The sequence below is a fragment of the Halichoerus grypus genome, chromosome 8, assembly GCF_964656455.1.
Source record: "Halichoerus grypus chromosome 8, mHalGry1.hap1.1, whole genome shotgun sequence".
Lineage (NCBI taxonomy): Eukaryota > Metazoa > Chordata > Mammalia > Carnivora > Phocidae > Halichoerus > Halichoerus grypus.
The window spans coordinates 35630779-35643681 of NC_135719.1; the positions used below are offsets into that span (position 1 = coordinate 35630779).

Below are 12903 nucleotides of genomic sequence, written 5' to 3' on the forward strand. Positions count from 1 at the left end.
AACACACAATAGATGAAGTGCACGCTCAGGAAGGGCGATCTTTGCTGAGGCACGGGTCCTCTGCGCTTTTGTTCCTTTGCGTTGGGTGGATGGCACTTAGGACTACACGCACACACGGGAGAGCCGATCTAGTTTCCCGAAACAAGAGTTGAGTCGATAGCTGCCTCCTGCCCATGCTTATTTCTCCCTCGGAATTCTGCTGGGACTCATTCCCCAGGTTTGCACTCAAGCAGAGTTGAAAATGCTGCCACCCTGTGGAGAGGCGAATGAGCTGAAGCTGGGATTCTTGACCGGCTTCTTTCTGCCAAATCAGTGTGGAGCACGTGGCATTCCTATGCACACACGGAGCGGTAGTGTTAGCTTCAGGTAACAAGAGCTGAGTCGAGAGGTGCCTTCTGGCCCGGACTTCTGCTCCCTCGGTCTCACGTGAGGAACCCGTTCCCCAGGCTCTCACCCACGGTAGCCTGGAAACTGCTTCCTCCCTCAGAGACGTGGATGGTAGCTAAAGCACGGTTTCTCTACCGTGTTGTTTCTTCGAGTTAGAACGCTAGCGATTAGACTTCCATGCGAAAGTGGGGCCGCAGTGCTAGCTTGAGGAAACACATGGCGAGTCGTGTTCTGCCTTCTGCTGGGGCCTGAGTCTCACTCGCAAAAAGCTTTGGACTCCCTTGCAGGGCTCTCACGCACGCACACAACAAAACGCTTCCCCACCCTCTGGAGTGGCTGTTTTAGCTGAAGCATGGATTCTCTCCCAAGTTTTTCCTTCGAGTTAGGTGGTTGTCTTTAAGCCTGCACGCACACCCGGGGTAACGGTACTAGCCCCATAGCCATGGTATGAGTGGAGGGCTGCCTTGTGTACCGGCCTGTCTCTCCCCCGATTTTACGAAATGGAACCCGTCCCCAGGCTCTCACCCACAGTACACCCTATACTGCTTCCTCCCACAGAGGTCGACGGTAGCTAAAGCACGGTTTCTCTACCGTGTTGTTTCTCCGAGTTACAACGCTAGCGATTAGACTTCCATGCAAAAGTGGGGCCGCAGTGCTAACTTCATGAAACAAGTGGGGAGGCGTGTCCTCCCTTCTCCCGGGGCCTGAGTCTCACACGGAAAATGGTTGGGGACTCCATTGCACTTCTCTCACGCAGGCACACAGCAAAATGCTTCCAGCCTCAGGAATGCCTATGTTCGCTGAAGCAGGAATTCTCTACAGAGTTGTTCCTTCGACTTAGGTGCTTGGCTTTAGGCCTGCAGGCACACCCGGGGCAACTGCACTAGCCTCGTAAACACGAGGTGAGTTGACAGCTGCCTTCTGCACTGGCCTGTCTCTCCCTCGATTTTACCTATGGAACCTGTCCCCAGGCTCTCACCCACAGTGCAGCGTAAACTGCTTTCTCACACAGAGAGGTCGACGGTAGCTAAAGCACGCTTTCTCTACACTGTTGTTTCTTCGAGTTTGAACGCTAGCGATTAGACTTCCAGGCAAAAGTGGGGCCGCAGTGCTAGCTTGACGAAACACATGGCGAGTCGTGTTCTGCCTTCTGCTGGGGCCTGAGTCTCACTCGCAAAAAGCTTTGGACTCCCTTGCAGGGCTCTCACGCACGCACACAACAAAACGCTTCCCCACCCTCTGGAGTGGCTGTTTTAGCTGAAGCATGGATTCTCTCCCAAGGTTTTCCTTCGAGTTAGGTGGTTGTCTTTAAGCTTGCACGCACACCCGGGGCAACGGTACTAGCCCCATAACCATGGTGTGAGCGGAGAGCTGCCTTGGGTACCGGCCTGTCCCTCCCCCGATTTTCCGAAATGGAACCCGTCCTCAGGCTCTCACCCACAGTACACCCTAAACCGCTTCCTCCCACACAGAGGTCGACGGTACCTAAAGCACGGGTTCTCTAGTGTTGTTTCTCCGAGTTAGAACGCTAGCGATTAGACTTCCATGCAAAAGTGGGGCCGCAGTGCTAGCTTCATGAAACAAGTGGGGAGTCGTGTTCTGCTTTCCTCCGGGGCCTGAGGCTCACACAGAAAATGGTTTGGGACTCAGCTGCAGGGCGCTCACCCTTGCACACAGCAAAATGCGTCCACCCTCAGGCATGGCTCTTTTAGCCGAAGCAGGAATTCTCTAAAGAGTTGTTCCCTTGAGTTAGGTGGTTGGCTTTAGGCCTGCAGGCACCCCCGGGGCAAGGGTACTAGCATCAGAAACAAGAGGTGAGTTTAGAGCTCCCTTCCACACCGGCCCGTTTCTCACTCCATTTCACGTATGGGACCCTTTCCCGGTCTCTCCTACAGGAGCACGGTAAAATTCCTCCGACTTCAGGAACGGCAATGTTACATAAAGGGCAGTAACTATACACCATTGCTTCGTGGCCTTAGTAGCCTGGTAGGCGAATGAGCTGCAGCTGGGATTCTTTACAGGCTTGTTCCTTCCAAGGCAGTGTTGAGCACGGAGCATTCCAAGCACACATGGAGCAGTAGTGTTAGCTTCAGGTAGCAAGAGCTGAGTCCAGAGGTGCCTTCTGCCCGGAACGGTTTCTCCCTCGGTTTCACGTATGGAAACCGTTCCCCAGGCTCTCACCCACGGTACCCTGTATACTGCTTCCTCCGCCTGGAGGTCGACTGTAACTAAAGCACGATTTCTCTACACTGTTGTTTCTTTGAGTTAGAACGCTAGTGATGAGACTTCCATGCAAAAGTGGGGCCGCAGTGCTAGCTTGATGAAACACAGGGGGAGTCGTGTTCTGCCTTCTGCTGGGGCCTGAGTCTCACTCGCAAAAAGCTTTGGACTCCCTTGCAGGGCTCTCATGCACGCACACAACAAAATGCTTCCACCCTCAGGAGCGGCTGTTTTAGCTGAAGCATGGATTCTCCACCGAGTTTTTCCTTCGAGTTAGGCGGTTTTCATGAAGCCTGCACACACACCCGGGGCAACGGTACTAGCCCCATAGCCATGGTGTGAGTTGAGAGCTGCCTTCTCTCCGGCCTGTCTCTCCCTCGATTTTACGAAACGGAACCCGTCCCCAGGCTCTCACCCACAGTACACCCTAAACTGCTTCCTCCCACACAGAGGTCGTCGGTAGCTAAAGCACGGTTTCTCTTCAGTGTTGTTTCTCCGAGGTAGAACGCTTGCTATTAATGTCCACCATAGCCAAACTGTGGAAAGAGCCAAGACGTCCATCAACAGATGAATGGATAAAGAAGTTTGGTGTATATATATATATGTATATATATATATATATATACACAATGGAATATTATGCAGCCATCAAAAGGAATGAGATCTTGCCATTTGCAACGACGTGGATGGAACTGGAGGGTATTATGCTGAGCAAAATAAGTCAAACAGAGAAAGACATGTATCATATGACCTCACTGATATGAGGAATTCTTAAACTCAGGAAACAAACTGAGGGTTGCTGGAGTGGGGGGTGGGGTGGGAGGGATGGGGTGACTGGGTGATGGACACTGGGGAGGGTATGTGTTCTGGTAAGCGCTGTGAATTGTGCAAGACTGTTGAATCTCAGATCTGTACCTCTGAAAGAAATAATGCAATATATGTTAAGAAAGAAAAAAAGAAGAAGAAGAATGTAGCAGGAGGGGAAGAATGAAGGGGGAGAAATCAGAGGGGGAGAAGAACCATGAGAGACGATGGACTCTGAAAAACAAACTGAGGGTTCTAGAGGGGAGGGGGGTGGGAGGATGGGTTAGCCTGGTGATGGGTATTGAGGAGGGCACGTTCTGCATGGAGCACTGGGTGTTATGCACAAACAATGAATCATGGAACACTATATCTAAAACTACCGATGTAATGCATGGGGATTAACATAACAATAAAAAAATTTAATAAAAAAAAAAAAGAACGCTTGCTATTAGACTTCCATGCAAAAGTGGGGCTGCAGTGCTAGCCTCAGGAAACAAGTGGGGAGTCGTGTTCTGCCTTCTGCCGGGGCCTGAGTCCCACACGGAAAATGGTTGTGGACTCACTTGCAGTGCGCTCACGCATGCACACAGCAAAATGCGTCCACCCTCCGGCATGGCTACTTTAGCCGAAGCAGGAATTCTCTACAGAGTTGTTCCTTTGAGTTAGGTGGTTGGCTTTAGGCCTGCAGGCACACCCGGGGCAAGGGTACCAGCCTCATCAACAAGAGGTGAGTTGAGAGCTGCCTTCCGCTCCGGCCTGTTTCTCACTCCATTTCACGTATGGGACCCTTTCCCCGGGCTCTCAACCACGAGCACTGTCAAATTCCCCTGGCTTCAGGAACGGCAATGTTAACTAAAGCGCAGTAACTCTATAGCATTGATTCTTGGTGTTAGTAGCCTGGTAACTAGGCATCCAGGCACACAGGGTACAGCAGTGCTAATCTCCTCAAACAAGAGGTGAGTCCACAGCAGCCTTCCTTACAGGCCTGCTTCTCACTCCGAGTTACGTTTAGGTTCCATTTCTCATGCTTTCACAAAAACACACAATAGATGAAGTGCACGCTCAGGAAGGGCGATCTTTGCTGAGGCACGGGTCCTCTGCGCTTTTGTTCCTTTGCGTTGGGTGGATGGCACTTAGGACTACACGCACACACGGGAGAGCCGATCTAGTTTCCCGAAACAAGAGTTGAGTCGATAGCTGCCTCCTGCCCATGCTTATTTCTCCCTCGGAATTCTGCTGGGACTCATTCCCCAGGTTTGCACTCAAGCAGAGTTGAAAATGCTGCCACCCTGTGGAGAGGCGAATGAGCTGAAGCTGGGATTCTTGACCGGCTTCTTTCTGCCAAATCAGTGTGGAGCACTTGGCATTCCTATGCACACACGGAGCGGTAGTGTTAGCTTCAGGTAACAAGAGCTGAGTCGAGAAGTGCCTTCTGGCCCGGACTTCTGCTCCCTCGGTCTCACGTGAGGAACCCGTTCCCCAGGCTCTCACCCACGGTAGCCTGGAAACTGCTTCCTCCCTCAGAGACGTGGATGGTAGCTAAAGCACGGTTTCTCTACCGTGTTGTTTCTTCGAGTTAGAACGCTAGCGATTAGACTTCCATGCGAAAGTGGGGCCGCAGTGCTAGCTTGAGGAAACACATGGCGAGTCGTGTTCTGCCTTCTGCTGGGGCCTGAGTCTCACTCGCAAAAAGCTTTGGACTCCCTTGCAGGGCTCTCACGCACGCACACAACAAAACGCTTCCCCACCCTCTGGAGTGGCTGTTTTAGCTGAAGCATGGATTCTCTCCCAAGTTTTTCCTTCGAGTTAGGTGGTTGTCTTTAAGCCTGCACGCACACCCGGGGTAACGGTACTAGCCCCATAGCCATGGTATGAGTGGAGGGCTGCCTTGTGTACCGGCCTGTCTCTCCCCCGATTTTACAAAATGGAACCCGTCCCCAGGCTCTCACCCACAGTACACCCTATACTGCTTCCTCCCACAGAGGTCGACGGTAGCTAAAGCACGGTTTCTCTACCGTGTTGTTTCTCCGAGTTACAACGCTAGCGATTAGACTTCCATGCAAAAGTGGGGCCGCAGTGCTAACTTCATGAAACAAGTGGGGAGGCGTGTCCTCCCTTCTCCCGGGGCCTGAGTCTCACACGGAAAATGGTTGGGGACTCCATTGCACTTCTCTCACGCAGGCACACAGCAAAATGCTTCCAGCCTCAGGAATGCCTATGTTCGCTGAAGCAGGAATTCTCTACAGAGTTGTTCCTTCGACTTAGGTGCTTGGCTTTAGGCCTGCAGGCACACCCGGGGCAACTGCACTAGCCTCGTAAACACGAGGTGAGTTGACAGCTGCCTTCTGCACTGGCCTGTCTCTCCCTCGATTTTACCTATGGAACCTGTCCCCAGGCTCTCACCCACAGTGCAGCGTAAACTGCTTTCTCACACAGAGAGGTCGACGGTAGCTAAAGCACGCTTTCTCTACACTGTTGTTTCTTCGAGTTTGAACGCTAGCGATTAGACTTCCAGGCAAAAGTGGGGCCGCAGTGCTAGCTTGACGAAACACATGGCGAGTCGTGTTCTGCCTTCTGCTGGGGCCTGAGTCTCACTCGCAAAAAGCTTTGGACTCCCTTGCAGGGCTCTCACGCACGCACACAACAAAACGCTTCCCCACCCTCTGGAGTGGCTGTTTTAGCTGAAGCATGGATTCTCTCCCAAGGTTTTCCTTCGAGTTAGGTGGTTGTCTTTAAGCCTGCACGCACACCCGGGGCAACGGTACTAGCCCCATAACCATGGTGTGAGCGGAGAGCTGCCTTGGGTACCGGCCTGTCCCTCCCCCGATTTTCCGAAATGGAACCCGTCCTCAGGCTCTCACCCACAGTACACCCTAAACTGCTTCCTCCCACACAGAGGTCGACGGTACCTAAAGCACGGGTTCTCTAGTGTTGTTTCTCCGAGTTAGAACGCTAGCGATTAGACTTCCATGCAAAAGTGGGGCCGCAGTGCTAGCTTCATGAAACAAGTGGGGAGTCGTGTTCTGCTTTCCTCCGGGGCCTGAGGCTCACACAGAAAATGGTTTGGGACTCAGCTGCAGGGCGCTCACCCTTGCACACAGCAAAATGCGTCCACCCTCAGGCATGGCTCTTTTAGCCGAAGCAGGAATTCTCTAAAGAGTTGTTCCCTTGAGTTAGGTGGTTGGCTTTAGGCCTGCAGGCACCCCCGGGGCAAGGGTACTAGCATCAGAAACAAGAGGTGAGTTTAGAGCTCCCTTCCACACCGGCCCGTTTCTCACTCCATTTCACGTATGGGACCCTTTCCCGGTCTCTCCTACAGGAGCACGGTAAAATTCCTCCGACTTCAGGAACGGCAATGTTACATAAAGGGCAGTAACTATACACCATTGCTTCGTGGCCTTAGTAGCCTGGTAGGCGAATGAGCTGCAGCTGGGATTCTTTACAGGCTTGTTCCTTCCAAGGCAGTGTTGAGCACGGAGCATTCCAAGCACACATGGAGCAGTAGTGTTAGCTTCAGGTAGCAAGAGCTGAGTCCAGAGGTGCCTTCTGCCCGGAACGGTTTCTCCCTCGGTTTCACGTATGGAAACCGTTCCCCAGGCTCTCACCCACGGTACCCTGTATACTGCTTCCTCCGCCTGGAGGTCGACAGTAACTAAAGCACGATTTCTCTACACTGTTGTTTCTTTGAGTTAGAACGCTAGTGATGAGACTTCCATGCAAAAGTGGGGCCGCAGTGCTAGCTTGATGAAACACAGGGGGAGTCGTGTTCTGCCTTCTGCTGGGGCCTGAGTCTCACTCGCAAAAAGCTTTGGACTCCCTTGCAGGGCTCTCATGCACGCACACAACAAAATGCTTCCACCCTCAGGAGCGGCTGTTTTAGCTGAAGCATGGATTCTCCACCGAGTTTTTCCTTCGAGTTAGGCGGTTTTCATGAAGCCTGCACACACACCCGGGGCAACGGTACTAGCCCCATAGCCATGGTGTGAGTTGAGAGCTGCCTTCTCTCCGGCCTGTCTCTCCCTCGATTTTACGAAACGGAACCCGTCCCCAGGCTCTCACCCACAGTACACCCTAAACTGCTTCCTCCCACACAGAGGTCGTCGGTAGCTAAAGCACGGTTTCTCTTCAGTGTTGTTTCTCCGAGGTAGAACGCTTGCTATTAATGTCCACCATAGCCAAACTGTGGAAAGAGCCAAGATGTCCATCAACAGATGAATGGATAAAGAAGTTTGGTGTATATATATATATATATATATATATATATACACAATGGAATATTATGCAGCCATCAAAAGGAATGAGATCTTGCCATTTGCAACGACGTGGATGGAACTGGAGGGTATTATGCTGAGCGAAATAAGTCAAACAGAGAAAGACATGTATCATATGACCTCACTGATATGAGGAATTCTTAAACTCAGGAAACAAACTGAGGGTTGCTGGAGTGGGGGGTGGGGTGGGAGGGATGGGGTGACTGGGTGATGGACACTGGGGAGGGTATGTGTTCTGGTAAGCGCTGTGAATTGTGCAAGACTGTTGAATCTCAGATCTGTACCTCTGAAAGAAATAATGCAATATATGTTAAGAAAGAAAAAAAGAAGAAGAAGAATGTAGCAGGAGGGGAAGAATGAAGGGGGAGAAATCGGAGGGGGAGAAGAACCGTGAGAGACGATGGACTCTGAAAAACAAACTGAGGGTTCTAGAGGGGAGGGGGGTGGGAGGATGGGTTAGCCTGGTGATGGATATTGAGGAGGGCACGTTCTGCGTGGAGCACTGGGTGTTATGCACAAACAATGAATCATGGAACACTATATCTAAAACTACCGATGTAATGTATGGGATTAACATAACAATAAAAAAATTTAATAAAAAAAAAAAAAGAATGCTTGCTATTAGACTTCCATGCAAAAGTGGGGCCGCAGTGCTAGCCTCAGGAAACACGTGGGGAGTCGTGTTCTGCCCTCTGCCGGGGCCTGAGTCCCACACGGAAAATGGTTGTGGACTCACTTGCAGTGCGCTCACGCATGCACACAGCAAAATGCGTCCACCCTCCGGCATGGCTACTTTAGCCGAAGCAGGAATTCTCTACAGAGTTGTTCCTTTGAGTTAGGTGGTTGGCTTTAGGCCTGCAGGCACACCCGGGGCAAGGGTACCAGCCTCATCAACAAGAGGTGAGTTGAGAGCTGCCTTCCGCTCCGGCCTGTTTCTCACTCCATTTCACGTATGGGACCCTTTCCCCGGGCTCTCAACCACGAGCACTGTCAAATTCCCCTGGCTTCAGGAACGGCAATGTTAACTAAAGCGCAGTAACTCTATAGCATTGATTCTTGGTGTTAGTAGCCTGGTAACTAGGCATCCAGGCACACAGGGTACAGCAGTGCTAATCTCCTCAAACAAGAGGTGAGTCCACAGCAGCCTTCCTTACAGGCCTGCTTCTCACTCCGAGTTACGTTTAGGTTCCATTTCTCATGCTCTCACAAAAACACACAATAGATGAAGTGCACGCTCAGGAAGGGCGATCTTTGCTGAGGCACGGGTCCTCTGCGCTTTTGTTCCTTTGCGTTGGGTGGATGGCACTTAGGACTACACGCACACACGGGAGAGCCGATCTAGTTTCCCGAAACAAGAGTTGAGTCGATAGCTGCCTCCTGCCCATGCTTATTTCTCCCTCGGAATTCTGCTGGGACTCATTCCCCAGGTTTGCACTCAAGCAGAGTTGAAAATGCTGCCACCCTGTGGAGAGGTCCGTCAGATATAAATTTTACTGTCGCAGAATCAAAACATAATTCCAAATAATAAATAACCCCAGTTTATATCAAAGTATTTTCAAAATTAAGCCTTAAAGACCTCAATTTTAAAACAATTACCTTAGAATAAGAGTAAAATTTTTCAGTGACTATACCTCATCTTTGATTTTCAAAAACTTGAAAGGTTCACAAGCACTGGCCAAGCTTGTCTATGCACCAAACTTCCATTTCTTGACATTTTGTTAACATTGTTAACATAGGATTTAAAATTCCTAAACCATAACTGTATTTTAGGAACAAAAGCACTGAAATTCCAAAAAAAAAAAAAATGCTTTTCAGAAATTTTAACAGAGAACTCTTCTTAATCATTACTATAAATAGGAATTCTTTTGACAGAAAAATAATTTTATTTTTAGACCTTTAATATCAATTTTTTAAATGATCAGGTTAAAAGAATTCTCCTGGAAAAAAATATAATTATACCTAGGTTTTTATTTCTATGCTCAACAGTGTCAGGCTAAAACATCTCTAAGAAATGGTAGCTTTAAAGTATACTAAACAAAACTCGAAAAGGCAAATCCACTACAAAGGCATACTTGCTGCCAACATTTTTCCATATTACCTGCAACTATCTATAGGGCAAAAGGGAACAGAGAGGATGACTACTGTTGGTCAATTTCATTTCAGTATTTAGGGTAATGAAGTTTAAATGTCACTTCATACTGAGAGGCTGAAAAATTCCAATTAGCACAAAAGCTAATGTTATATAAAAGAACAGTAGTTCACATGATTCAACCAATACATTGTAATACCAGTCTCCCATCCTCCTCCTCTCTCACCACCAGTGGGATGGAAAAATGTCTACATTCCTGCTAAGTTCCAAAGGTCAGGTTTGTATCTTCCAGAGAGCAGCCTTCTTTTTTAGAAAAAAACTGAATTACTATGAAGAAACATTCATTAATTTACCTGAAACTATTTAACACCTGGTTAAAACATGAAAATTAAATTGTCTGACCAATCAGCATAAATTACCATGCATTTGCTTAACTGAAACTGCCCAGTATATGTTTAATGCATGAAGTGTTCACACTTTATCTTGCCATTAATAATCTTAACAATATTAATCTAAAGATTCAAGGATCACACTCCTGTTCAATCTTTCCATGCTATTTTCAAGAGATCCATTCATCCTTCCATCCATTCACCCTTTCACGTATTCAGAAAACATTCACTGAAGGCCTCTCATGTGCCAACCACTACACTAGATGCTGGGGACAGAGTGGTCAAGAGGACACAAAGTTTTTGCCTTCATGGAGCTTCACGCTCATTAGAGAAAGAGCAAATAAGTAAGTACATAAAATAATTACAGATTACAGTTAAGTGTTGTGCAGGAAATAAGACTCTAGGAGGCAAATAAGAGGCAGCCGATATTAAATTAGGTGGTAAGGGAAAGTGAAAGAGGATGTGACATTTAAAGAGAAAAGAGAAGGAGCTAGCATGAGAAAAACATTTCAGATAGCTTGGGCAGAAAGCACAAAGACAAAACAGAGATTGGCACTTACGAGGAACCAACAAAAAGTATGAATGGAGCATAGTGAGCTGCAGGGAAGGCTAATTCATACGAATATTTACTCAGGGATGTGATTTAACATGTGGTATAACTGAGCTGTTAGGATAATGAGGTGCACTGTCAAAGTATTTTACTATATTTGTAGCGTAAATTCCTCACCTACAGGTCTCCAAATAATTTTACATTCATGGACAATATTCCAATTTATACATAAATTGCCAAGTTTATAGGACTGGTACACATTTTGATACAATGACTAGATGTTTTCCTTCCTCAGTAATTCTCCTTTTCTCATATAATTTTTTTTTAAATATCACTTGCCCTCTTTCCAAACTTTCTCAAATACCTCCGATTTAATCAGAATAGTTCTCTTAGTTCCCCTCCTGAAGTCTCCCCTTAAATCAGAATTACGTCCATTTGGAGGGCGTAACTCCTGCCTGGGAGCTGGCAGATCTTGAGGGCTGCCAGCAACATTGCTGCCCGCCCCCCCGCCATTGTACAAGTGGGGCAGGAAATCAGATTTGGAAGGAGTGTTTCAGAAACCACTGCACAAATGAAAAAATACTGCTTTAACCTCTGCTCATATCTTCAGGGACTCTAAGGTAAGTGTTAGCTTGGGTATATGCCACCATCAATATTAGACCACAGGCATTCACATTCAGAAGCAAAATGTGATACAGTCCCTCTTCCTCAGAGTGACTGCTGGGAGGCTGTCTTTTGGGGGTGCTGTACAACTTTCCATCACCAACTGAGTGGGGATCAGATACTATAAAGGAAGAACATAAACTTTTTAAAGCATCAGGATTGTGACAGACAAAACTAGAGAATTTGTGGCAGGTGGTGCCACCTGCACCAGACTAACTGCAATGAAAATGACTTCCTCCCCAGAGATGGTGGTGATGGAGGATGGAAGGACGGCAGGCACAGAACGGGGGACGGGTGTGAGCAGAGACATTCTAGTACACAAATATACTAGGGAGGGAGGAATTTCTGCCAGTGGGCACAGCTAACTTCCTTCATGTAGAGTAACTGTTGAACATGCTCCAGTAACCTCCATGCCTTCAAAAATGTAACAGCTTTACAAGTCCAACACCAAATGCCACTGTATCAGATTGCGCACAGGGTATGTGTATGACTGCTGATCCACTAGTAGACAGCATACCCCAGGGACCTTGTTCTAGCACGCATTCTAATGAGAACACATTACAACATATAAATTTTAATAACTTTATTTTTCTGTCTTTTTTGCTGTTGTTGCTTCACCTTCTCTTCTACTTTAAAAGTTTTACACTGATTTTTTTATACAATTTTATTTATTTGAGACAGAAAGAGAGAACATGAGCAGGGGAGGGGGCAGAGGGAGAGGAAGAGCAAGAAGCAGACTCCCCCTGAGCAGGGAGCCCGAAACGGGGCTTGATCCCAGGACCCTGGGATCATGACCTGAGCTGAAGGCAGACACTTAACCGACTGAGTCACACAGGCACCCCTTCACTAACTTTTAAATAAGCGAATTTTAAAATTAATTAACCAAGGATCTGGTAAATGAATACTAAAAGCTAAATTGTTATCTATTTTTCACAAATTTCTCATTCTTCAAGTCAAATGCAAAGAATGATAGCAATTACTGTCTATTTTTCCATTTACTTTGAAATCATGCTTTAATTCAAAAGTTATTTCTATATGGGGCACGCCTGGGTGGCTCAGCCAGTTGAGTGTCTGACTTTGGCTCAGATCATGATCTCAGGTCCTGGATTAAGCCCAGCATCTGGCTCTGTGCTCAGTGGGGAGTCTACTTGTCCCTCTCCCTCTGCCCCTCCCCCCACTCATGTTTTTTCTCTCTCTCAAATAAATACAATCTTTAAAAAGTTATTTCTATATATATTCCCCATGGCTAACAGTGATACTTTTATATACTTACTTTAATGCAATAAGAGATGCAATTATCTTCATAGTGTTTGCAACACCTATGCCTTGGTCCATGCTTACATCTGAAATAAGACAAAAATAATAAATGATGTGTATGTGTGTAGATGTGCTTAACATTCTCTAACCAAAAAAGCAGAAAACATTACCTACTTGTTTCTAAATGCATGCATCTTTTGGTTTCTTAGGACATAAAAAAGCAAAGATAACAGATTTTTTTTTCTTTTCAGTTCACCATTTGACACAGTGCAT

At 47.6% G+C, this 12903-nt stretch overlaps 1 protein-coding gene across 1 annotated transcript in view; it reads right to left on the reverse strand.

Annotated features, from left to right (window-relative positions):
- Window positions 1-12574: 12574 nt before the first annotated feature.
- The window catches only part of LOC118547424 (transmembrane protein 135-like), a 76529-nt gene continuing 76200 nt past the window's right edge, over window positions 12575-12903 (reverse strand). The window contains exon 4 of the mRNA XM_078079023.1: window positions 12575-12716. Coding sequence (XP_077935149.1) covers window positions 12635-12716 — 82 coding nt within the window. The 3' untranslated portion in view covers window positions 12575-12634. The remainder of the gene's footprint in view (window positions 12717-12903) is intronic.